Below are 27,978 nucleotides of genomic sequence, written 5' to 3'. Positions count from 1 at the left end.
AATGTATGCAATAATTGATAGATACTTTGAAATCATTTACATTTTCTCGTTAATTGTAGATGAAGAAGAAAAACCACACGCTCGACCAGTTTTTGCTTATTTTTATTGGCTTTTCAAACACTTATTTAATAAAATGTTACACAAGCGTTAAAAGCAGGTGAACCTGCCGCAACCTGCATTCGAGCATTAAATTAAAGCTTCATTGTACATTTAACTTTTCTCTATAAATAAAAGTTCATATTTGCTTAATTTTTGTCACAAGCGTTTCAAGTTATAACTTTGATAACCATCATACGTCGCTGTGAAGAAGTAAAGCTCTTGTGCAGATGTTCGAGAACCTGTGGACAGCACTTTCGGTGCCACTTTTGATAAGGTAGCTCAGTTGGGTGCACTCGACATCGGCAAATTGAGCACAGATTTCTCTAGTTAAAGTATATTCAATTGATGCGAATACGTGAAAAATATTATCTCAGTGGGGATTCAAGTTACTGTGTACAAGACACACCATAACGCAATGCGTGCTTTCAATAGTGAACTCATACTTGTAAACCGTTCACCTCTGAAGATTTTCGTGGAGTCCTGCTTCCCACATGGGTGGGCTGGCAACCCTGAAGTGGACATGGCAAACTATTATCTCTCTCCATCGACCGTTCTCTGCTAAGGTAGAGGACCATCGCCCCACTGCTTTTCAACAGTGTAAAAAAGGAAAGATAAAACGATAATCGATGCCATCGTTTTATTTTTCCCTGCTGAGGGAGTTTAGTGGGACGGGGCGAGGCTGCTCTGCTCACACACCATGGCAGGGTGGGGGGGCGGGGGTTGGTGGTGGGGGAAGTGGTGGACACTCTGTAGTGTGCATGACAGTTTGGCCAGCCATCTTGGGCAGGACAAACAGTAATGCGCACTTAGCATGTTCTCCAACCAGGCTATATGACAGCCTAGGTGGAGAACATGCACAAGCTCACAAGCTCGTGGTCCCTGTCCGAGTGCCAAACCACGGTGCCTAGATCAATCACAACACTGCTAACAGAAGCGTTGTGATTGGCTTAGGGGAGCTTGAATGCTCCCTGCTCCCATTCCAAACGGACGCGGAGAGACTAAGGAGTGACGAGAGAAGTATATTTTTATTTTTCTACACCCAACTCCTTGCCACCCCCGATCCATGCCAGCCACCACTGCTCTTCCTCTCTCTTTCTTCGCACTCTCCAATTTCTTTCCATTCTCACTGTCACTCTTTCTATCTCTGGGAACGTGACACAGTCAGCAGCACAATATGCAGTTTCCACAGGCCCCAGCCTCATGGTTGAAATGCCCAGAGGAATATATAGTGGTGAGCCCGGGTCTGCAACTGCACATATGAGGTGTGCGTCCCGTGATGTGCCTCTGCCATCATGCGGTATTGGTCAGTGCTCAATTTGTAAAACAATAAGTGCCCAGACCCCCATCCAGAGGCTACCACAGCTCACACTACCCATTGCCCCTGCCGGTGCTGGCAACAACAGTACCAACACAACTACTAACCATCACACTCCTACAAGAGTAAAGTTTCATACTATCCCTGGACCACAAACCTATAAGGACGGCTTGTGTGGCAGTTATTAGTCATTTTAAATGTATTTTGAATTATAAACAACTGTTGTGCTGCTCTCTAAATCAGACAAACAGTGCCACCTTGGGGTAGACTGCCATAAGTCCCTGTGTTGACAATTAAGTGATGGTCCTGAATACTGGAAACCACCGACACAAATTAGGCACTGGTTCTGGTGGTTGTTGGGCTCTACGGTCGGGTGCAGTTCCACAATGCCACAATCCCATAATTCTTTATTTTAAAAAGGTCATGAGCCATATAAACTAATTTTGAGTTACATGGGTTCTCAGTAGTCATTTAACGATCTTGCTTAAACCTTCCTTCCTTCAAACGTACTGGACTCTTCAACGTGATTCTCCTACTGGCAGCTGACCCTGTCCTTCCTGCCCCCCACTGCGTTCCTACGTTTAACATGCATTTTGAACTAAAATGGCGAACTCCCCTCCATATCTCGAAACTATGGTTCCTCCTTTCCAGAGTCAGCTACAAGAGGTCATCCCTCTCTGTACTATCAAAACTTGCAGGCATCATATGTGAAGTGCTATCCCAAAAATATTACATGCCATCTGTCCCAAGTGAGATCTCAGACATAAACCTTGTGCACTAAAACAGCTGCAGCTTTGGGGGTTCTCTTTATAAAGGCCTTTTCTGCCACCATCCTTCCCAGGCTCTAAGAGATTAATCTAAACACAGAATCCTATTTGTCAACCAGAGTCATCCTGAATACATTGTATTGCCTCTTATTAATACAGTCACCACTTTCACAGGTCCACATATATAGTTACAATAAATAACACACAATAATTATCTTAAAGATATAAAACAATGGAATTTCGTTGAAGCACCAGTCTGCACTCAGTGCAAAGTGTCTTAAGCAGTAGGCCTCAGCCAAATCTCTGCTGCAGGAGAAGACGGGATGCATAAATTAAAGAAATCAAAATATTAGACTTCGAAAAAAATAAGTTTTCAATAACACTGCTTTTAACAAAACTGTAATCGTCTTGATAGCTAAAATGCGTCAATGTAGAACAACGTTCTGCTCCAGCAAGTACATAGTGCCACTGTCTGGTGGGTATCTTCCGACCAAGTAGCCAGTTGTTGCAGTACTGAACATATCTCATATCCCCCTGGAAGGTATGTGGGTTTTTTTAGGAGAGGAACTTTTTTTGTTTGTAAATCTTCTCCACATCTTGTGGACAACTTGGCAATTGGCTATAAGAAAACCCTTTCTGACCAAGACATAACAGTCAAATCACAGAGGGCTTCAGTATTCTTTTTTTGTGGTATAGTTTGCCTCTAGACCAAGATAGGGACAATCCAGATGTCTTAAAAAGTTTAAGGTACTACCAGGCAAAAACGTGTTATGTTCACTAACATGGCGTGAAATGTTCTTGACGTGATGAAAAAGGTCTACACTTTGGTTCCACAGCTTGATGTGAAGTTAGGTTTGTGGTACTACTGTGCATGTCACAGTGGTTATAACCATGCTGCCAAACGAGCCCTAAAATATTGGTAGTGAGGTCTATGTTGATGTAAGAGAAGAACAGCGATGTGCTGGCAGAGAGCTCTTGAGTGGTATTTATGAAATCAGGTCATGTCAGAAAGTTGTGAAATGTGTTGGTCTAGTCTATTCGGCTGTTTGAGAGTCTGGTGTTGATGTGATTTATTTTAGTTTCAAAGAGCCCTATATGATGTCCCTGCTGTCCATTTCAATGTCAATAAGCCCTATAGAGATGTCAATGCCTTCCATTTTGCTGCCATAGATCCCTTTAGTGGTGTCAGTATCACCCATGTGTGGTCAGATATCCATACTGTGATGTCTAGGTCCTCTTTTAATGTCAGAAAGCCTGTTGCAATATAAGATAACACTGTTAAATGCCAAGTACCTTGTTTGGCCATTTACCCTGAAAGTGGAATCCTGGGAGAAAGCTTGGGAAAATATTTGCAATTCTAATTTGAGGGAGTGATTTTTTAAGCTGCACTCCTAACACCATTCTTTGAATAGTATCTGTCCATTATCCAGTCTGCTAACAGCTGTGTGTGATAGTCTCCAACGTGGAAGGGACACCTCTGGTGACCAGGTCCTAGTTTTGACAGAGAAATTGGGGAAGTCTTCAAATTTGAGTAATGATTTGAGTAATGCCCTCAGCGACTTATGTAATTAGCATTAAAGAGAGGGATTGAACTGATTGAACCCCTACTGTTGACATCAGCAGCAGAAGACATTTGTGTTAAACAAACAGCAAACTATGGAGTCTTCAGTCCAGGTTAGCCACAGCAAACCTCTGATGTAGTTCATGTTAAGGCAGGGGTTCCAACTTTCTGGTATCCTCCCCGATGAAGTGAGATGTTGGATATTCCGTAGCAGCTGTCGGTTCACATCAGATCCTCAGCATGCCTTCACCAAAGGAGGAGGAGCTTCAGAGGCGGTTGTAGTAGACCTGGACAGCGACACAGTATACAGGTTGGCTAGAAAAGTACCCCATCCACGACGGAAGGCTCGATCAATGGTCTGATAGAAAATGAAGAGCAGAAAGTTACACTTAGGAGCAAGTTAGAGTCATTCATAGAAGTAGATATTCCTACAATGGGATCTGTAGTGCCCTCGTGCACAGCATATCTGGGATGTGAGGATTCATAACAAATATATATATTATAACAGTAATCAATTACAAATATTGACAAATTTAACTTTGTATTATACCCTATGAAATATTCACTCTCATTTTATTAAATTAGCCATTACTCATCTATTGATTAGAAACAATGGACAGCCAGAAACGCCTAACCACCACAAATTGCTTTATCTCCTTCAGCCCCTCTTCTTTCAGCAAGACTTCCAAGCTTTCTTTCATGGTTTAAATTTCTTTATTGTGATTTCAAACATAATATTTAACAGCTGCTGAAAAGCCTGTCACAGGATACATAACATAATGCATAGTTACCCCAAAACTCCCCCTTCCCTCCCAAACCCGGACCCGGAGACCTCTAGAGAATGAATACAAGAGAAAGAAAAGAGGAAGTGACCACTAGCCACCCATGGAGCCCTGTTGAAGATTTAAGTGGTGGCTGCTGGGATCTCTGACAAACATAGAAGTCTCAGGTATTTGGGACAGGTGAGTTCCTGGAATTTCGACAATAATAAGTTCAAGAATGGTCTCCAAAGATTAAGAAATGTGGAGTCCTTGTCTATTAGGGTAAGAATGTTTCCATCCCATTTATATACCAAAGTCTATGCAGCCATCCTTGGTGTGTTTGAATGTGCCCAATACCCAAGTGTATTGACATATTCTGTAGGGCTGCTAATAGAGCTAGGGTGATCTGTCTGCCTCTATGAGATTTTAAGGGAAAAGTGAGTGCATTAGGAAGGCCCAAGAGAATGTAGGCAGGGAATCTGGGGTGATCAGCTTCGAAGTGTGTGTCAATGTCACTAAAGATCTGGGCCCAGTATGGGGTTAACTCCTGGCAATCCCATAAAATCTGTAGAAGTGTCCCGGGGGACCCACATTTGCGCCAGGACTCAGGAGAGTGGGATGGCTTATACTTGTGGAGTTTGATAGGGCTAAGGTATCCATAGCTTATGATTTTGGTGACTGTTTCTATTTCTGCTATGTTGCGAGCAGTGTGGCGGGCACGGTAGTGGATATTTTCCCATTCTTTCGAGATCAGCTCCCTCCCGATTTCCAGCTCCCAGCATTTTTGGCGTCAGGACTTGCTAACTGTGGGCGGTGAGATTATAATTCTATACAGGTGTGTTATACGGCGGGAATTCCCCAACTCCGTAAGCAGCCAGCGTTCGCACAGGGTGAGGTGTCGTTGGGCCTTGGTAGGTTACAAAGATGTTTATTCTTCAAATGGATCCCATCAACATAAGACCTCTTGACAGGAGTAACAGCAGGCTTCAACTGCCCACTCACAGTTCTAGTAATGACCAGCTGACACACATCATACCATTCTAAAGCACCTGGCAACAGGAGTGGAGGCCTAAGATGCAAGCATCTTAGGATGTCACAGACACCTCTCTGAAATATTTTCTTGTGTGTGTTGGGGGATAGAAATGAATAGTAATGAACATGAAAAAGTCTTCTCCGCAGTCGAAGTTGATGTTCGCACTATCGAGGTGCTGGAATCAGAATTTGTATCCACAAAATTCAAATCTGCACAGCGCTCCTCGTGTGATGCCAGGTCGGATGTAGTAGTTTCCACTCATACCCTCCTCCTCGCCTGTATCCCTACTACCAGCTCCGATAACCCCTTCCTTTGCCATACAAGCACTAGATCCAACCCACAGCAAAGAAGCTCTTCAGTCTACCAACAGCAACTCTGTGGGTGACATCCACCATATCTGGGCTCCAGTATCCTCTGGAGAGGCTGCTAGATAGCACTGCAGTGCTTAATAAACAAACATGCACTGTCAAGGTAACCAGAAAGTTCGTAGAGAGCAGAGTACAGAAGGAAATAATATCAGTGGTGGGATAGGACAAAGGGAGCAGAGAGGGGGAAGGAGGTGGGAGAGGGGTCAAAGGAAATTTCAGTGGTAAGAGCGGATTGCGGTTCAAGGCCCGCATTTTCTTTTCACACTGGATGGAAATAGAGGATTGGATTTGCCTTGATCTGGGGACTTATGGAATATGTTTCAGGCCAATTGATTGCTCTGGTGTTAGGAGACTTGAGTGTGCATCTTTTAACAAACTGTTTAGTCCTGAGAGGGGTCAATTTTTCTCTGTTTACAAGTTTACTCATGTGCAAAACTAAGAGTGCTTTGAAATAGATCTCCGCTGTAACGAAAATGTAAGAAGGAATCTTTCATTGGGATCATGGATTTTTTTTTACATGAATCCCTTTAATTGACGTTGATGAAGTAAGGAATGATCATTAAAGCCTTTTTATTACAAGGCTGAGATCTGGATGACTATTGTAACGTGTAATGTGTTTGGGATGGCGAAATCAGTCCCTCCCAGTGCTCTTAACATTTTACAGGTACACGGGACATGGTTATAGCATGCAGTTATTAGCATATAGAGAATTTGATCTCACACATCAAGTATGCTGTTGGTTTTCTTCATAAAGCCTGATTAATGATGAGCTCACAACACAAGTTATGGCCATTCAGGATACATATGTGGCCTTAGATTTGGCCTCAGCGGCAACCGAGCTAGGTAGGGGCGGAAAAGAACACCTCTGTCTGCAGCTGCCGGGGTAATGTTGCGGATTTGGACTATTTCCTGAAGGTCCACAGATGTACAGAATTAGCTCCTTATTACGCTTGGGCTTTGATTGGTTAAAGACAGTGTTTTGCCATCCACAGTGGAAACATAGACTTAAAAGAACAGATTTTGTATCATTAGCCTGAACAGAGATCAAAGCAACATCGGTTTTGTTTCCTGATTGGGAGTTGCATTTTTCCAAAAGTTCTCACTGTTTATTAAAGTGTTTGAGACGTCTGTACATACGTGATGCTGTGTGGAATGTGCTGGTGCTTGCCAATTCTGAGGTTTCCTGTGATGCCAACAGTGAAATGTGAGAACTGGTGCTGAGGAGCAGGAGACTGTTAGTCAGTTGAGGAGTGAAGTGTGCAGAGTTGAAGAGAGAAGGAGCGGGGGCCAAAAGTGCAAAGCGATTCAGTGACTCTAAGGATGCCTATGTACAAGTAGCCGATAGGTAGCCCATTATTTAGAGATCTTCCAGTGGACTCAGTCCGGCTCATCTTGAGTGGGGTCTTAGGTTCCTGAGACCAGCGTTGGTATTTGGGTGAGAGACCTCGCTCCTTCAGGATAAGTTTGAATAACATACCACAGTGCAATATATGTACACATGCAAGTAGGTTTTAGACCATCTTTCAAAAAACAGCATTGACTCAGACTGTCAGAATTAGGCAAAGAAGACACTACATAGAAAAAAGAACTACTCACATGGTTTACAGAGGTTATGAATGGATTTAAGTGTCGGGGATGAGTTTCCACAGACAAACTGGGAGAGTGAAAGTCCCATCTTTCCTTTCTTACCACATAGTGTTTATAAGTTCTATAGGAATGTCCCTTCACGTCTCAAACTGGCAGGGAGCTCGGAGCGCCAGTACACTAAGGGAGGAAACCGTGGCCAAGATGAGGCACTATTACATGATAGGGCTTGCTTCCAAACCAAACAACAATATGCTTATGGTCTGTTAGTCACACAGTTGGACAGATAATGTATATATACATTTACTTGTAGGTGAAAGGTCCACAAAACAGCTACAGAATAATTTTCTTTTGTAGCCATGGATTTGACCTCGACCCCTGTCCTTTTTTACTCACGAGCACAGTTCCTACATTTTTTATTAAAGAACAATGACCCAGATTAGGTGAAGGTTTTCTATTGTTAACTTCAACGGGGTGATATTTTTGTAAACTATATTTATTTATGATTACATTTTTTGTCAGTCGACCGTTCGTCATGGATATTGAGGTACGTTGTTGCAAGAACCAAAACCAGCAGAGGAAAACCATGGGACCAAGTCACCATTAGCAAAGAAAACTGGAAACAAAAGATTATGGCATGGTTACTACCACTCACCAAGTCCCTAGCAAATCAATTGTACATGACTAGCAGGACCTTCGTAGAATGCCTCCTGCAAGACCATGCATTGCCTTGAAAACATCTCCTTGAGGACAAGTGCAGCTTCCAAATTTAAGGAAAAGCTGGACTCTCTTTTCAAATTCTTTTCTTCAGATTTTCTCTGACCACTGCAGATAAGAAAAACTTATCAACGATCTCCATTTTATTTTTTGACTGCCATGCCACAGCCTACCACTGCATTACTTGGCCGATGCATTCCTTAAGGCATGTTTCCTGCTCTTCGCTGTGTCTTTGTTCTCCCATTGCACAGCATCGAGACGCACAAAAAGTGTGTCCCATACCTGCAATTATATGGGAGAACTGTATGGTTAGCAAAATTGTTATCTGTGACATGTATGTGTGTGCATCGACATGCTAAGACTCTCACTGCTCACCGTCGTGAGGCCTGATACATGTATACAGCAGAAAGAATTTATAGATTTGCTCTGCACATTGTCCACTGCCCATCTCTCCTAAATTTGGTGTCTAATCACCGGTCAGCTTTTCTACTCTCACTGCACATCCCCTCATTCCCTTCCCTACCCTCCACAGGGACTACCCTGGGAGTTACCCTACTGTTCAGCTCCTTGCATCACTCCCACGCATGGGACTATCCTGTGCCGCAGGGATGCAAGGTCCCGGGTGACAGTGCAGCTCTTGTTGTAGTCCCCAACCACTGTGAAATTGTCCGTACAAGATCAGGTGTGTGTTGGAAGCAAAGAGGGCAAGCACACCTGCACAATAAGCAAACATTCGATGTGTGAACACTGGTATTCAAGCATTCTCTAAGTAGTTATTCAAGGGCAGGCAATTGGTCGGCACTGAATGATCACAGATATGGGAACAGCCGATACACGACACAATTCCATCTAACATTGCATTCAGGAAGATGAAGCATTTGCAGTTTTTCTAGAATAAATATAGCTTGTCTTGTCGACTCATTGTCACTTCCAGTCATCACAGGAGGCTGTTCTCTCAGGGTGAGGGTGCCTACATGTTATACCATATTTTCCCTGCAGTACTATACTAATTGGAGTAAAGTGCATGTCATTGAATCAGGCAACCAACTGTAAGCTCCACTGGGGTCCAATGATTATTGTCACTATGTGTCTGCACTTACTCTCTGACATCACCTGCACTGAAGTGTCTGCTAGCAGGCTGGGTTGGCCTTCGAGCCAGTCTAGCATTTCCCTAGTGGGCTGCAGACTAGAAGGATGCTGTCATAGCTGAATAGGCGACCATGAGCAAACCATGAGGCCAGATCAGCCCCATTCAAGCTGCAGCCTCCTGGAATAAGGAGATGCTGTGAACATTTTTGCTAGGACAAATTTTGCTTTCCAATGCGGGCCCTTGTGATGGAGATTGGGCAACACCACAGGTTTAACCTTTACCAGGGGTTTCATATTCCTGTATTGAGCACTTGGGTCATTACTCTCTTTTTGGTCCATTATAAGAGCTGAGAACATTACTTGCTACTTCTCTGATTGTTAAGAGAATGTCAGTATTATCCCCGTGAATAGTTTTTATAAATATGCCCTTCATGTTCTCTTTGTTTAGCTTCCCCACTGGCTCTATGTTGGTCAGTGTCGGTTTGTGAAAAGGTAAAGACTTTTCATGATACAAATGTTAAAACGATTACTCTTCTTATAATGTGTTGCTGGAGGTACGAGCAAGGGGAGAGAGGACGTGTCGACCGCTACGGACTTCAAACGATGCGGAGACTGTGTTAAAAGAAAAAGGTCAGAAACCGGACATCAATTTATGGGACAATACCTCCGTCAAGATAAAAAGTAATAACTTTGGAGGATTGCCTAATACAAAAGACTGGGTTAAAGTTAACACAACCCTGTATGATCCAGTGCTGATCAGAAGGTGTACCATTGATAAAGACACTTATAAGATCCTCTCCCCTTTTTAAAAAATGTCCAATTAGAAATACATTCTAACCAGAGGACCTATGGACACCCTGTCCTCTAGGGTGTGGAATCCCATAAAATAGAAGGCTCCACAAGATACCGTTAGCAAATTGAAGAAACTTGTTTTTTAAATAAGTCTGTCCTGAGGAAGTTGTTACAAATTCTGTAAAGCACCGAAACGCGTCGACTAGGGACTCACTATGGCATCTTTTTTATAAATGTTTTGTTAAAAATTACTCAATATATGTATTGTTTTGCATGAAATGTTTTTAATTATAACAAGTGTATTTAAAATTGTATACAGTAGATATATATAGAACTAATGTAATGTTTTTAAGTAACTAAATGTAACAAATGAATCTATATGTTCTTTTATAAATAAAATCTGTGAAACGAAAGATACTGTAGATTTTTGTGCAGATCAAATAACCCGTGTCAGTCTACAACACTAAAAAGTTATAGTAGGTTGTACCCCACATACACTAAAAAGTCATATTAGTGTGTAGTCCTTTTGGTCACAAATTTGAAGCTAACCATACAGAAAGGAAACCCCCCCCTTTTTTTTGCTTGCTGGAGTTCATGACAGTATGAGCGTTTCATGGTATAATACATTTTAGAGAGGGAGCATGGCATAATGTATTGACAAGAGACATAGCATGATGGTGACTGTACATTACAAGGAATAAACTACCCCAGAGAGTTCACAATGGGGACATTTCCAGCGAAAAAGGAGTCAAGTGGTCTCCCAAACAATCTCTTCAATAGGTTGTAAGTATATATTCTAGGTCACTGGCAGAGTAGTAAAGCAAAACAGGATGGTTTAGTTCATGACAAGGCTCTTGGATAAGGGTTAAAAAATGCTGATTTCTTCCTCTCCTATTAATTATTTCCTGTGTGCTATTTTGGCCCTGTGCAGGCATGAGAGGAATGCGGTGAATCTGGCGCATGGGATGTAGTAGACATTAGGTGAACTTCCGCCAGCAAATGGGAGGGTTCGCCCTGAGGCAAAACAGCTCAGTCCTGATTCCAGTTTCAGGAGAAAGCAGTAGTTTAATAATCACTGACGAGGGAGATTGTCATCTGGAATGTAGTATCCCTCTTGCTCTCTCTCGCCCCGGGAGAGAAACCTCATCCCCTCCCTCTCTCACTTCTAGGTCTGCAGACACCACACATTTCAATTGTTGGAAACAGGAAAAGGAAAGCTTTTGTAAACAAAATGGAGGAATTTATTTTCCCTGTTAGATTTTAGTAAAGTGGAGGCAATTTTAGCCAGGAGAAAGATGTAAAAGCAATGTTGGCTTAGAAATTGGGAGTCTCTCGCCTAAATCAGGAGAGTGAAAAGAGTGGTGAAGGTAGTCTATGCCACCACAACAATGCAAAACGATGTCTGCTGCCTACACACAACTACGATGCCCACCGCATCAATTTGGATCAAGGCAGCCACCTTGGCACTCTAAGTGGTTGACATCACAATTACAAAACAATGGCCTATAGCCCAACACAATAGGATGGCTCCTACTACAATGCAAAAATGGCTGTCCCCCCAAACACAAAAAGGTTCCTGCAAACACATTACAGTAATGTGTCTTAATACAAGTGTTGCACACTATACTCCGTTTTTTGCTGTTTCCTCGTTCCGTAGAAACCTGGAATTACTATTATTGAATTTAATGAAACTCAATTTCTTGTAGCTGGAAGGAAGTCATTGTCGGCCGACCCACTGACGTTACTTCCGTTTCCCCCTCTGACAGTGTTTATAAGCACCACTGTTCATTGCGCTTACTAGAACATCCTTTGGTTCTTAGACAACGGCTGTAATTATACCGCAATGGCATTTATTTCTGGATCTCGGAAGACACAGGTTGAAAGAGGTCACAGGATTCGAAATATGTCACTCACATCTCGGCTGAGAGGAGACTCCTCAAGCAGTGTCCTGTTTATACCCCATGGTTTTGCGTCAGACTTTATGCCCTCGTCAGCTGACTCGGCACCACTTAACACTACAGCTGACTCAGCACCACTTAACACTATTAGGGAACTCATATCCGCCCCGTCAGTTTTGCTTCAAACCCAAACAACAGCTCTTTTCCATAACTACCTTCTATCTTGTGACACTAAACATGTGACCTTGTGGGAGGAGGTGTGACACCCACGGGACAGCTTGTACACAGGCATGTGGTCACATGAGGGTATGTCGACATCGACCTTTAGATCTGATATGGCAATTTGCCTGGTGGGGAAGTAAGTTTCAGAAACCAGATTTGCCAAATTCCCAGTAAAAGGGACATGTAAACACCCATAAATTCTGGGTTGTTAAGGTTTTGTGAACCCTCAAACAAGCTATGTGTTTTTCAGACAGACAGCATAGCACTGGTGTCACCAACCTGAAAGCACTTCAAGCAACAGGTGCACATGTAAAGTTTATTTCGATGGACAAAGCCTCCTTCTTATCCTCGGAGAAAAACATTCAGTCAGAAAGGGTGGGCTTTTACCACAATTCGCAAGTCCGTCTGTTATACATCAGACCGGCTCTGCCTGCTCTGTGCAGGTCTGATGTGTTGCTGACATTTTTAGAACTGTACGGCAATTGTCTAACATGATACACAGCATTTAAGTGAAACAAAGCAATGCACGATTGTGGGATCTATGGTAACCTGCAAACATGACTGCATGAGGAAGATCTGGCGATGAGGTTCAACTACTGATTCAAATTCTCTAAAGACATCAATGAGCTCACATTAGGTCACTGTCACAGATTATGATCTCATTGCATCTAGCTGTAATGTGTGCATGGCTCGCTAGCCCTTGCAACCTTGAGATTAAAAGTTAGTGTCTTCCACCAGCGCATCTACAGACCTAGGAAACCCTCAGCAGTACTCATTGCAATATGTCGTTTTTTTTTATAGAGTGCTTAATGCCAGCATAAAGCGGTTTTCAATTGTGGTTGATAGAGATCCATTAATCTGAATATGATCACTTATTTATTTTGATTTGCTGTTGGAGCTGAGATTTTCACAAGAGTTTCCGCCATAGAACAGAGAAGTAAAATGCATACATAGGACACACACCGTCCAGGGAACTGTCCTTAATGATATGCTTGATAAATATAATCTGTACCCTACCATGAGCTATGCACATCCAAATAGTAGACAAAATGAACCTACATTTAAAGGTTGCAGGGAGGGTTCCTTTATAGATCATATACCGCTTACTAGGCCTACTGTGTCCCTCCTGAGGGTTTTTTTGATTGTGGCAAGTGCATTTAGTGACCACAACCCCATGTGCGTGAACCTGGGTGGTAGTTTACTGATAAAAAGGGATTCTGTACCAAACCAGACTCTGTTAAAATTAACCAATGGTAAACGACGGTTGAAATGGACGCAAGTAATCCCGTTGAAGTTTCATGACGCCCTTAAAGATGCATGTACAATGAAATTCATGAGTTGCCTGAATGTAGCATCATCGGCAGAGGGCATACTTTAAAGCCTTTGATGTCATTGCCGCCAACGTGGTGACCCTGTTAGCTCCAGGGAAAAATAGAGAGTATACGGAACCCAAATGGTTTAGTTCACTATGTTCTAAAGCCGCAAGAGACCTCAAAGTGGCTTTAAAAGAAATACCAAGGGAGAGAGAAAAGATACGCACTCTTCGCCACAACTATAGACAGGCTCTAGTAAACCGTAAAAAGGAACTGAAAGAGGCAATCTGGATGGAGCTTCTAGATCCCTTTACCCTCTCTAGTAGTTCCCATTTTTGGGAAATTATTAACAGACCTCTTCCTTCAGCGGAAAGAGTTCAGATTATGGGCACCAATATAAGCGAGAATGAATGGATATCCCATTTCTCCAATATTTTTAAGAACAAATATCCCCAGGCTCAGCCAGCTGATAGGCGTACAGACAGGGAAAGAGCTGTGTTCACCATGGGGGAGGTGGAGGAGGGCATAAATGATCTCACAAGCAAGAAGGCGCCAGGCCCGGATGGGGTCCCGCCCGATCTTTTTAAATCAAACCCTTCTTTTTGGGCCTTGATACTGGTCGCGGTATTTAATGCAGCAGCTAAAGTAGGCTGCCCTAAATCCTGGGGAATATCGACAATTGTGCCAATATTTAAGAAGGGAGATACTATAAATTACCGACAGATCTCCCTAATTGACTCCACGGTGAAGGTCATAGGTGGAGTCATTCTTAAGAGATTGACTGACTGGGCTGAAGAGAATAAGGTAGTATCAGACATTTAATTTGGGTTTCGCCCTGGCCATTCAACTATGGCACAATGCCTCAATCTCTACCTAATCCTCGGGAAGTATACCATCTCCCGCCCAGGAACAATTTATTTTGCCTTCATGAATTTGTCATCAGCCTTTGACTGTGTTAATCGGGAGAGGCTTTGGCAATCCATGAGGGACATGGGGGTAGAGCTCAATCTGGTGTACTTCCTGATGGACCTACATAGGGACACACGGGAAAACATTAGATATGCTTCTGACCTCAAGGTGACCAGGAATTTTAACACAGAACGGGGGGTACGCCAGGGGTGCATTCTAGCACCATTCCTTTTTAATTTATACATTAATGACCTGGAAAAAACACTGCAGGAGACTGGGGCTGACTACCCGTATGTGGGGAGGAGAGGTCTGCCCATCTTACTTTACGAGGACGATGCCGTCCTCTTGGCACGTACCCCTAAAGGCTTACAGACCTTATTAGAAGCATTTTGGGGGTTCATGGATGCAAGAGATTTGGCTACAAATAACTCCAAATCATACATAATGCAGGTAGGGAAGCGCCCCACAAAACAGTACCCTTTTAAAGTAAATGGAGAAAAAGTTCCTATCTCTACAACCTTTTCTTATCTGGGCGTCCTACTGGACGACAAACTGAATTGGATTGCTCAGCTTAACAAAAAGAAGGGAGAGGTTGCAAGGTCCAATGCTGCAATATTTAGCTTTTCGGCCAAAATGGGCCAACGCCCGGTGGCGGCCATATTAAAAATGTATCAGGCCAAAAGCGTCTCTATAGCCAGCTATGGAAGTGATAATTGGGGGTACACTGGCCTTGAGGGGCTGCAGGTAACCAAAAATAAAATTTTAAAGCAGTTGCTGTGTGTCCCACAAGGAACTGCAAACTTTTCGGTTCATGAAGAAACCGGTACCGCCTATATCAGCGATACATTGGCCGTACGTCCTCTAATATTTTGGCTTAAATGTTGGCTAAATGAACATATTACCCTCACACATAAAATTTTAAAAGAGACTTTGAGCCTAGACCATATGATACACATCCCTTGGTTTAAATATCAAAAGGAAAGTTTTAAAGAGTTGGGATGTTTAGATCTATTCTTAAATCCTGATAGTATCTCCAAGGAAGATGAGATCCTGGTAAAGAGTTCTTTCATGTCACGTAGAAAAATGGAAAGAGAGGAGAGAGAACTGACAAAAAAGAGTGTACGCAAACATATATTATTTAGGACGTCACTTGAGCTGGAACCATATCTTCAACGGCCGGTGCCCTCATATAAGCATTTCTTGTTAATAAGGTTCAGAATGGACTACTTCCACCTTTTATTAGCTGTCTCAAGAGGGAGTTACAGAGGCAAAGTGCTAGCTTCCTGTGGCTGCGACAATATGTCTCCACAGGACTTGCTGCACTTTGTGTTCTTCTGTAAATATTACGAAACCCCAAGGAACTTTAATTTAAAACCCCTTATAAAAAAGCTGAACTTCAGACAAGTCCGCCCTGCACTTTACTACTTATTATTGTTAAAACCTGAATGTATCCATTTTGTGGCAGGCTTTTTAAAATGTTCAATGAAAGCGAGAAAAAGATTGGACATCTAAAAGGAACTTGATTATTTGCTGTTTTTAAATTCATATGTTTTTAATACTGGAGTTGGAATGTGCCCCCCCCCCATAAGCCCCTAGTTTAGAACACTAACCTGAAATCCATGTACTGTATTCCTGGGGAGTTCTCAACATAAGGTTTCCTTTTTTAATATAATACTATATGTCCGGTGTATTTTTAAATGGTTATGCATTCGAATTGTATTTATAACTTTTATGGTTTCATATGCTGTAAGCCGAATAAAGTTTATTGTATTGTATTGTACTGGCTCTGCCTGCTCTGTGCATGCCTGATGTGTTGCTGACATTTTTAGAACTGTACGGCAATTGTCTAACATGATACACAGCATTTAAATGAAACAAAGACATGCACGATTGTGGGATCTATGGTAACCTGCAAACATGACTGCATGGGGAAGATCTGGCGATGAGGTTCAACTACTGATTCAAATTCTCTACAGACATCAATGAGCTCACATTAGGTCACTGTCACAGATTATGATCTCATTGCATCTAGCTGTAATGTGTGCATGGCTCGCTAGCCCTTGCAACCTTGAGATTAAAAGTTAGTGTCTTCCACCAGCGCATCTACAGACCTAGGAAACCCTCAGCAGTACTCATTGCAATATGTCTTTTTTTTTTATAGAGTGCTTAATGCCAGCATAAAGCTGTTTTCAATTGTTACCAATTGTGGTTGATAGAGATCCATTAATCTGAATATGATCACTTATTTATTTTGATTTGCGTTGGAGCTGAGATTTGCACAAGAGTTTCCGCCATAGAACAGAGAAGTAAAATGCATACACAGGAGGTAACATCTTTCTGTAACAACACAAAAATGGCGGCATCCAGAATTTTGTGCCGGCTTCATTCTTACTAGGCTTCCTCCTGCTATATGGAAACACGTCTGGTTCACAAAGGTAACCTTACACTTTTGCGTAAGCTTACTGTTTTTTGGTATTTAGAAAGTAAGACTTTAAGGTTACTAATTCTAGTTTTACAACTGCGAAGACTCCGCACTTGTGGTGTAGCCTCAGAAAAATAGTACAGGCCAATTTTTTACTTCTATCTGGGGAGTTCTCTGCCTTTATTGCGGAATCTCCACAGTCTACATATTACATTTTATTAATAGTAATTTTATGTCTGTAAATAGTAAAAATTGTAAAAAGTGCACAAAAGTAGGTTTACCTTTGTGAATGAGGCCCATATAGAGGGCTTTAGGTCAGTTCCCTTCAGCCACTGGATGCGTGTTAGGCTCCTCACATTTTGGGTCAGCACACAGCCTTTCACAGAGGTTTGGATTTTGGGCCACTTTTTGTTGTATGTGCCTGTAGCTACGTGCTGTTGTTGGCTATGTACACAGATCTGTCATTGCTGTATTCAGCCAGAAACCAGTTCTGTTGGGTTTAGCAATGCTTGTTTTTCTCAGCCTGCGATGCAGAGGTGGGAGGGCCTACAAGATAAAGCACACACTGACCTGCTTTGTGACATGACGGTTGTAACCTGGAATGCGATCCATATTGACTTGATCTACCCTTGAACCAGAGCACGACCCACCTGTGTTTGTCAGCCTCCTGAAAGGCCCAATCGTAGCCCGACTTTAGTGGGACGATACTCTCCTAAGCAAAGCCTGGGTAGGGTATAATAAAAAAAAGGAAATTTGGACAGTGGACGATTTGGCTACAAAAATATGCCCATGGACTACTCATGTGACTATCAGACAATGACGAAAGCCGTGGAAAAGACACAACGTTCTGTTTCTAAAACCCACGCTTTCCATCTCTTTCTGTTCTCCTGCAAAAAAAGTAAATATAGATATGTACTTGTTGTGGCCCAAATGTTTACTAAGCACCCGTTTTCTTTTGCAAACTAATTTTCAGGAAAATAAAAATATATATATATATATATATATATATATGTATTTATTATATATGTACACACACCCTAAACACTGAATAACGGTGTAGAAGTTTCACTTGAACCCTCGGATTCACCAGGTATGGTTAGCTTAAGGCAACCTTAATTCACTCCAATGTTCATTAAATCACACGTGATGTCACAGTGATATCCCTAGTGACATCACTGGTGGCACCGACATTACCTATCACATTAATATGGATCTGAATTTGTATAATCAGCTATGTGTTGCAATATATGAATCTTCTATTGTTAAGCAGTATTATTTATTGTCCTCACTTAGTAGCTCGCCTTTTGCCAAGCACTGCGTCTAGACCTGGTGTGGCCATAACCCACTACACGTGGCTGTTGTCTGTGTGCAGCGAGACTGGCACAAGAGTCTGGCCGGCGCTCAGCCTTCTTGTGGTTCTATTGTCAGGGCACATGATTTGCCTATCGCGTGACAGATTACATTTCTGCCCATCCCAACTGGCCTGTTGGAAAACATGTCTGTTTCCATCTAGCCCAGTCCCCTGTGCTTTCCGTTAACTACTTTTTTTTATTATTATTCTCGTTCTGTCTAGGTCATTATTTCAAATCACCATGCCCCAGAAAGGTTTCTGCATAAAAGAAAGAAGGCAGCACTTCTGGGGCCCTCGGCATGTCTCTAGTGAGGTGACTTCTAGACATCGCAGTTAAACCTTTCTGAAACAGGGTAGGGACCCCGAGAGATTGTTAAAGCTTGGGTGCAGGGTATTGTGGTAGGTGGGCGTCAAAAGCCAGCTATTTCGTGGTCGGGAGACAATTTGTGTAATTCAGAGGGAGATACCGCAGTTTCGTTCCGACATTAGTGCGTCATGGCGCAAGAACAATGACAGGCAGGACTGTCGTGCTCCTGTTCTATAAATATATCTGAGAGTCAGCTGTGGGCGGCACGAATAAGCCTGCGGTTTCTAGACTTAACCCGACTGTAGAAATAAAGCACCCTTTTGGCTAAGACATTGCACAACTTCCCGTCACTGCATCAGTTTCACGTCTCGATAAACAGACCGGAGCAAGCCTTGCCCAACTTGTGGGGAATAGAATTTTCTAAAGTTCTCACTGATGGGATCTGAAAGGATTATGCCTTGGCAGTCAGTCGCATGTCACGAAGCAGAGGAACGCCCACCACTAAGGTATCAGGCGCTGATAGACGCTGCTGCCCCAAAATGCAGGCCATGTTGTTGAGTCAGATTTCGGTGTCACAGTGACACTCCTTCAAGGAGGAAGAGGGAACTCGTGCTTTCTGCGACAGGGGCCAGTCATTCACTAAGGATACAGGGGGGTGTTATGAACTGTGGATGTAGAGGACACTTTTCCCTGAAGGGTGTAAGTGAAATCCTGGTTTATGAGGCTCAGGGCATTCCTGAACAGACGGGATAGAGGAACTCCTACACTAATGTGGAATGGGACACTTCTGCTCAAAGGTGGAAAGAGACACTGCTGCATTAAGGGGACAGAAGGCCCCAAGGCATTTATGCCTGAAATGGAAGGAAGTAAGAGGGGGATCTAGGCTTAAGCAGAAACTCTGCCCCATGATGTGAAGTCTTTTGTTCGGTGTGAAGGGGGTGAGCTGTTTGACATAGAGTGATCTGGGTAAAGGCCCTTATGATTTAATACATTATTAGAACATTAGAATGTTGAGCACTCCATTGAAGACAATGGAGTGCTCTAGGATTCTAATGGCTGGTAGAAGCCCGGAGCAGTAACATTCCATTGTTTGTTCACAACGGTTTGTGTGAACAAAGGCCTCAAAGAGCCCAAAGGGATTTCAACCGCCTTGGGCTCTGTGAGGCCTTTGTCTTATAAATTAGAACATTCTGATAGCCTTAGAGCCCTCTGTAGCAGGTTCTACCAGCCATTAACGCCCTCTCCCTTGTTAAAATCCCTCTCCTTTAGCTGGGGCCTTAAACGCTGGAGCAGGCTTTTAATGGCCTGTAGAGCCCACTAAATTGAGCTCTAAGCCTAGACTAAGGTATTGTGCTTATAGAGAACTCAACAGCCTTGGGTGTGATTTGCTGAATTGAGAGTTAAGGTGCTGAGAACTGACCTACTTATGTGAGAGGCCCTGTGATGGTAAAGATATCTAGGTGAAACACATTCAATCAATCAATCATGGCATTTGTATAGCGCACTACTCACCCGGGGGGGTCTCAAGGCGCTGGGGAAGGGGTAAGTTACTGCTCGAACAGCCAGGTCTTGAGCTGCTTCCTGAAGGAGAGATGGTCTTGGGTTCGCCGAAGGTGGGTGGGGAGGGAGTTCCAAGTCTTGGCTACCAGGTAGGAGAAGGATCTTCCTCCGGCGGTGGCTCTGCGGATGTGTGGTACGGTGGCGAGTGCGTGGCTGGTCGATCGTAGCTGGCGGGTGGGCTTGTAGAAGGTCATGCGGTCGTTGAGGTACTTGGGGCCCAGGTCGTGGAGAGCCTTGTGTGCGTGGGTGAGGAGTCTGAACGTGATTCTCTTGCTGACGGGGAGCCAGTGTAGGTCTCTCAGGTGTCCGGTGATGTGGCTGTGTCGGGAGATGTCGAGGAAGAGTCGTGCGGAGGCGTTCTGGATGCGTTGGAGTCTTTTTTGAAGTTTGGCTGTGGTTCCGGCGTAGAGGGTATTCCCGTAGTCCAGTCGGCTGGTGGCGAGTGCCTGGGTGACGGTCTTCCTGGTTTCGGTGGGGATCCATCTGAAGATCTTGCTGAGTATGCGCAGGGTGTTGAAGCACGAGGATGAGACGGCGTTAACTTGTCTGGTCATCGATAGGGAGGAGTCCAGGATGAAGCTCAAGTTGCGTGCGTGGTCCGTTGGTTTGGGAGCGGTGCCCAGGGCCGTGGGCCACCAGGAGTCGTCCCAGGCGGAGGGTGATGATCCCAGGATGAGGACTTCCTTCTTGTCTGAGTTCAGTTTAAGGCGGCTGTTCCTCATCCAGTCGGCGACGTCTTTCATCCCTTCGTGTAGGTTGGCTCTGGCGGTGGTGGGGTCATTGGTGAGGGAGAGGATGAGCTGGGTGTCGTCGGCGTAGGAGATGATGTTGAGGTTGTGCTGGCGTGCGATGGCTGCGAGGGGGCTCATGTAGACGTTGAAGACCTATGATTAGGATGTCATGTGAAACCATGTGCTGAAAGATGATCATGTGGGAATTTGTGTATTGCTCAACGTGTGCTTCTCTGGACACTATACCCTGTCAAAAGATTTGATGACAAGCTCCAGGAGTCTAAACCCATATTGCCTGTGTGATCTTCGTGGAATTCAGTGGGGAGGCAGCATAAATTGTGGCTACAGTCTGAACCTTAATTTCAATCAAGAGGGAGAGAGAAGAAGAGATTCATTCAGCTTCCAAAGATTTGTAATTTTAAGATCAAAGCAGAATGAATCACTTGTGTCGGCAAACCAGAGTCTCACAGGGATTGCATTGGAGAGCCTCAACCACAGAACTACTTTTTGCAGTATATCTTGATTCTCCACCAATGTGGTTATGTGGATAGTATCATCATAGGGCCTATCACTTGAGTGTTTTGTTCCCCAGTTACCCAGTTTGCAGCTCTGGTCGGAACACCACACCCTCTCCCTTAAGTGTAACATATAATGAAGTGATCAACTAGATAAGAAAACAAAGATTGCCAATTATTTAAAAGTGCTTTGTCACTATTTGAGAACTCTGACAATATGTCCCGATTTTAGTTGTTTAGAGCACTAACCTTAATTTTTATGTCACTAAAACCCTCTCATGGAGGGGGGTGCAGAGGCAACAAGTTGACTGCACTGGGCAGGGGGAGGGGCAGTGGCAGCACAACGGACCATGGGGGGCAAGGGCAACACACCAACCATGCAGGACAGGCAAGACAGGCTGTGGCAATATAAAAGACCATTGAGGACAGAAGGACAAGGCAGTGGCAGTGCAAGTATACCTGGCAACAGACTCGATTCAGGCAAGAGACTCCCTGTGTTTTTAAGACCAACAGGGCTTTATTTGATTGGTCACCTGCCTGAATTCTCCTCTTTTCAATGCAAGTCAATGGGGAAAATCAATTTCCTTGTTAAAAAAAAAAAATCTGCCTCTTTCCAACTTCAAAATGTTGGCAGGTAATGTACATTGGATCATGGAGGGCAGGAGGAATGGGGTAGAAACATGAACTCTGATAACAGAGGGCAGGAGGGAGATGGGCATGGGTACCAAACTGACCTTACAGGGTAGGTGTCAGGGGTTGCAGCAGCACAATACACCACCCAAGGCAAGTGGGACGGCAGTGCAGCACAACGGACCATGGAAGGCAATAGGGAGGAGACAGGGCCATGCACATGGACAACAGTGAACAGAGGAGAAAGAGGCAAGGGCAGCAAGCTGACCATGCCGGACAGACAGGACAGTTTTCCATATGAAGGGCAGAAGAGAGGGGGCAGGGGCACAACAATGGACCAGACAAGCCAGGTGGGAGGGGACAGGGGTCTGCATATGGAAAACGGGGGCAAGGGGGCAGGGCATAAGCAGACCATGGAGGGAAGCTGATCACACAGGGCAGCAAATGGGCAATGGCAGCCAGCAGGGAGGGGATAGCGACATGGAACTTGGACAAGCAGAGTGGAAGTGGCAGGGACAGGAAGCAGCCATGCTTGGCAGGTTGGAGGGGCAGTGGCAGCTCAAGAGTAGATAGAAGGGGCAGCGACATGTCCGTGGAACATGGTGGACAAAAAGAAGGGACCAAGGGCATGCAGACAAACATCAGAGGGTGGGGAGGGAAGAGAGTAGGGGCAGCAAGCTAAGCACATAGGCTAAGCAGGGGGACAATAATGAGGCATAGAAATAGGCAACAGAGGGCAGAAGGTGTGAGTAGGGACATCAAGCTAAATCGAGGGAGGTGGCATCTCATCGAACCATGCAGGGCAGGAGGGAGGGAGCAGGGTGATGGACTTGGCCAATTGATGGCAAGGAGGGGGGGACAGGAGCAGCAAGCTTAGGTGGGGAAGCACAATAACAGGCCAGGCCCTGCAACCAACCACCCTGACCATGAATTGCGATGGGCATCTCACTTGATATTTTGAAAAAACGATAGAAATTCACTAAAACAACAAAGGTCACAGGGGCATTATAGTTAGGAAATAGAATTTTTTTTAAACTCAGAAATTCACTGGGAAAAAAAAAGGTTAAAGCGACGTTCTAGTTAAGTTCAGATTGCACTCATACAAAATCAATGAAATTCAGCACTTACAGTTACCTAAGCTCATTATAACTTACGCCCCTGCAATGCACAGCTTATGAACAAACATATTACATCACTCAAGACATGGTCAGTGACATCACTGATGACATCACACATGACATCACTCATGACACCATCCAGTGATTGTGTTTTCTAAATGTTTATGAGTGTTAAACATATATACTAATGTACTACATAAGTTAAATTACTTCTACGTTGTGTACTATTAATGAGTGATACTATTTCTAACATAGATTATGTGAGTGGCTCTGTGACTGTGTATCCGTGCATGAGTGGAAGTCGGATTGGCTGTAGAGGTGTGTGAGAAAGTGTGCAATTGGCTGTGGGTGAACAAGTGGATGTGTGCGTACCTGTACGGGTGAATAAGTGGGTGTGTGAGTAACTGTATGTGTGTGGGAGTGGCTGTGTGACTAGCTGTATTGGTAAGAGAGTAGGTGTGTGAGTGGCTGGATGGATGGGTGAGTGAGTGGCTGTATTGGTGAGGGAGTGGGTGTGTGAATGGCGGTATGGGTTAGTGAGTGGCTGAATTGGTCTGTGAGTGGATATGTTAGGGGCTATATTGGTGACTAGGTGGATGTGTGAGGTGCTGTATGGGTGAGTGACTATGTGTGAGTGGCTGTATGGATGAATGAGTAGCTATTTGAGTGGGTGTTTGGTTATTTGATTAGTTGTGTGAGTGACTGAATTGGAGAATGTCTTTATGTGTAGCTGTATCGGTGAGTGATTACACATGCGAGTGCTTGCATGGGTGTGGGAGTGTTTTGGTGGTTATAGGGATGAGTGAGAATCACTCACCCATAAAGCCTCTCAACAAAGCCAGAGTGTGTGATTGGTTGTATGAGTTAATGAGTGGGTGTGTGAGTAGCCGTATGGGGGAGTGAGAGGCTGTATGCGTGGCTATGGGTGAGTGGAGAAGTGAGTGGTTCTAAGGATCAGTGCGTGGGTGTGCAAGTAGTTTTGTTAGTGTGTGAGTGGGTGTATGAGTGGTTGCGAGAATGTCTCATACAAAGTGCAATTTGTGAATAGTACCCCACGTTTTCAAAATTAAAGCAGACAGGCATATCTGCTAGTGAGTGTGACATTTCACTTCTATTTTATTAGAGCTGTTTATAGTTGTTCAAAACATTTGGTAGTAACTAATATCATATTTTGTGTATTTGTAAAGCGCACATTCAAGGGTAAGAATCTTGGCGCTGAGTAACAGATGTTTATTGTTAGCTAACTCAATGGCACTCACTTCATTGACCTCAGATGGATGAAAAGGCTTTATGGACCCGCCAGAATCTAATTTTATGGACCTCAGATGGATGAAAGGCTGAATGGACCAGCCAGGATTACAACCTATCCAAAAAGAAGTGGTCAAGGAGAGCACAATCCTACGATACATGTATATATAAGACTAATGAGTCATGTGGTATCAACAGTGTTTAGACTGTAATTGATTTGTAATTTCCAATTTATGGGACAGGACAAAGAAGCAAAATAAAGTTCATATTCATATTGTCATTTTCTTTATTGCAAAATCCATCAGAGTTGAAGTTGATAAAAAACAGCCGACAAGTGTTTCGTCAGTACTAACAATAAGTACTCAGACTTTTTCAAGGCGATGTCATACCCTACAAATACCACATTGTTGATGAGTCTATTGGCCACCTTGGACCATCATTTTTCACCTTGAGTCCTGGGTCTCATTGTCACTGCCACATAACCAAGATTAAAGGTTTCATGTGCCGAGATATTCTGTCTTCATAGCCTTGACAAAATCTGAGTACTTATTGTTAGTACTGACGAAACATGTGTCGGCTGTTTTTCATCAACTTCAACTCTGATGGATTTTGCAATAAAGAAAATGACAATATGAATATGAACTTTATTTTGCTTCTTTGTCCTGTCCATTAAATTGGAAATTACAAATCAATTACAGTCTAAACACTGTTGATACCACATGACTCATTAGTCTTATATATACATGTATCGTAGGATTGTGCTCTCCTTGACCACTTCATTTTGGATATGTACATGTCAATCCTCTGATTGACATCCGATCCCTCTTGGTAGTGGGGGATAGGGGTCTATGTAGCACTCCGTCTTTATGCACTAAAGATTGTTTCTACTCATCCAGCATTGTTCTCTATTAGATAATTATTTGTGTATGTGCGGTCTTATTCAAGTTTGGATACACCACTACCGTTTTCTTTATGCAGGATTACAACCTATGACCATGAGGTCGAACACAGGTCCCTTCAGTGGACACAATAGTCCACTAAGCAATCAAACTCAATTTGCTAACTCCCCAGGCACTAACAGGTGACTAGTTGGTGCCATGCATAGTTTCTCAAAGAGGGACAAAGCTTTGAGCACATCTCATCTATTTGGAAGTTAATTTGTGATATCAGACATACCTATCTGGGATTAAGAGATGTCTTGACGCTTTGGTCATCAAGACCAGAGTGAGATGTTAAAGAGTTGTTGCCTCGCTCTGGTTGTTATTGGTGAAATAAATAAAAACATATAGGAATGGAAATATAGATGAGACAGAGTTAGTACTGAAACAGAGAGAGAAACACTAAATGACTCATTTATAAGCATTGCTGTGGGCAGACGGGTCTGATGGTGCCACAGAAATAAGAATCAATGACAAAGTTTGGCTCCAAAGGATCAGAAAAGCACAGGCTGAAAGTGATGGTTGTTATTGAAGGAACACAGGTTTCTTGGGATTGTCGATGCTAACATTTTCAGAGTTGAGCTTTTAGAGAGTATATATATATATATATATATAAAGAGACAAGAATGGAGCAAGAATGATGAGTGCTGAGATGAGTGTGAATTGTGAAACCAAGACCCTGAAAAGTAGTGTGGAGAAGAACTTGAAGCCAGCATGCAGAATCTCACAATCACCTGAGTGAGAGAAGTATAAAGCCAGGATACGGCACTGAGCAATGACATAAGGTAAGGCAGTTGGGAATGTGTAAGGGAGACTGAGTGAAATAATCAATAAATAGATAAATAGCTTTTTGTTATTGCGGATGTCCAGAAATGGGCAAAGCACAATGAGTGATGGTAAAACTTAACTGGAAATGGATAGGGCGTATATGGGGCTTACGCACAAACAGATACATCACAGTAACTTGAAATGACATTGGCACATTAGCTGCTTGTGGGATTACCTGAAAACTAAGGAGCAACATTAGGTGGTCAGGCTTACCAGCAAACGGAGAAACACCTTTTAGTCGTAGGACTTACACTGTAAATGACAAACTGCATTGCGTGGAAGGGTCATCTAGATTTAGAGAGGCCATACTGGGCTGGGAGAGGTACCGGAGAATGGAAAACAATGGACACTGGATTGGATATTGGGCAGTGTGGCTTACTTAAAAATTAACAAACAACATTAAGTGATTGTGGGACTTAATTAGAAGGGCAAACACATTGGGGCTTAGCCAGAAATTATCGCATCACTTCGAATATTTAGGAGTACCAAGCACATGGCTATTGAAATTGAAAAACCACGAGGTCGTTGCCTCGTTGGTTATATTTGGAAGTCGAAAAACTTCATTCAGTGGTGAGATGTGCCCAGCAATTGACAAACGCTTTCAGTTTAGAGACACAAAGATCATCAAACCACATTCGGTGGTAGTGGGGCATATTTGGAACTTCAATTACATTTTAGTGTTGATGATTGTCCCTCAATCACAAACTGCATTGAGTTGTAAGTCTACAACAAAGTGCTTTAGGGGTGTGATGGAACCTACCTTCTTATACTGTTTCATCTTGTTACTCTTTTGTTTCTCCCTCTCTGTGCTTTCTTCTTTTGTCTCCGGCGAGCCCTCGATTAGCTGTTGTCCATCATCTGTTCCCAGGTAGCAGGTCACCGGAGATGCCTCGACAAGCGCCGGCTCTTCCGCTGCTTTTGGCGATTCTTCCTGGGAAGAGGCCTCGGCGTCCAGGTCATCATAGATGCAGCTCTCGGCAAGGAACACCCGAGATTCGGTTTTGGTGACCCGGAGGCTCCGTGCCCTCCTCCTTCTCTTGCTTCGTACCTCCTTGGGTTCCTCAGTAATTAAGGGGCTCTTGCCGTTGGTGTCCGCTTGGTGTCTCGAGAAGCTCGCCCCTGTCCTCCCTCCTGTGGGGTGGCCCTCTGGGTAGGCGTCGGGGTAGTCCACTTCCTCCAGGCGGTCGTAGAACCCTGCTGAGGCATCAAGGAACGCGGGGGACCTCGGCGTCCGTGGGTTCCTCAGCGAGTACGACCGCTTGGTCTTTTTGGGGCTGTGACTGGTTGACATATTGAGCGAATGTGCGTTGTCTGAACAGGGAGACCTCGCAGTGGATCCGAGTTGGTGACCGTTTGTTCTTTAGTGCGCTACTCCAGCTCTTTTGTTGTGTCTCGAGGCGCTTCCTGTTTGATGTCAGGGAGGCTGGTCTCACTTCCCCAAGCCTCCTCTTCAGCGTTAGCTGTGCTGCTGCTCTGTCAGGCCCCTGTTCAGACTGGTTGTTCGTAATGAGTCAGGAGAACTCCCAGCCTGTCACCATGTGACTCACCTGTTGGAATGTGACTCCGCCCCCGCCCGAAACCGTCAGCTTGCCCTAGCCCCTCCTCCTGTGAATGCTGATGCCCAGGGCCTGCTCGCTGCCTTGCTTCACCTTGGCCGTCGTCAGCCAGCTTCTGTTTGCGCACATTTTGCTTATCATGAAAGATAAGAACAGGGGTCGAAGGTCGGCAGCGCCTGACACATCACAGCACCACGGTCCAGTGGCAGCCTGCTGGCCAAAGTGCGGAGGGTTACAGAGTCAACATCACCCGATGGTTACAGGCCCCCTCCTGTTATCTGTGGGGGCGTGGTGGGGCTGCAGCGCTGTTCCTTCCCCACATCCAATGTGCCTCCTGCACATTCCC

General features: G+C 44.0%; 1 protein-coding gene across 1 annotated transcript; it reads right to left on the bottom strand.

Annotated features, from left to right (window-relative positions):
• Positions 1–86: 86 nt before the first annotated feature.
• LOC147692295 (uncharacterized) lies at positions 87–27,978 on the bottom strand. Its single transcript, XM_086938551.1, has 2 exons — positions 26,837–27,978; positions 87–4,100 (listed from the first exon to the last, which is right to left on the bottom strand). Exons 1-2 carry the CDS (start codon positions 27,365–27,367, stop codon positions 3,978–3,980), a joined length of 654 nt encoding a protein of 217 aa, XP_086794677.1. The 5' UTR covers positions 27,368–27,978; the 3' UTR covers positions 87–3,977.

This window comes from Lissotriton vulgaris, chromosome 9 (assembly GCF_964263255.1).
Source record: "Lissotriton vulgaris chromosome 9, aLisVul1.2, whole genome shotgun sequence".
In the NCBI taxonomy this organism is placed as follows: Eukaryota; Metazoa; Chordata; class Amphibia; order Caudata; family Salamandridae; genus Lissotriton; species Lissotriton vulgaris.
This window is presented reverse-complemented; position numbering and strand designations above follow the sequence as displayed.

Excerpts from the sequence above, each read along its gene's own strand:
- LOC147692295 (XM_086938551.1), bottom strand. The coding sequence starts at position 27,367 with ATGTCAACCAGTCACAGCCCCAAAAAGACCAAGCGGTCGTACTCGCTG. Across the intron at positions 4,101-26,836 it reads AGATGAAACAGTATAAGAAG|ACCATTGATCGAGCCTTCCG; the intron begins GTAGGTTCCATC and ends ATTTTCTATCAG.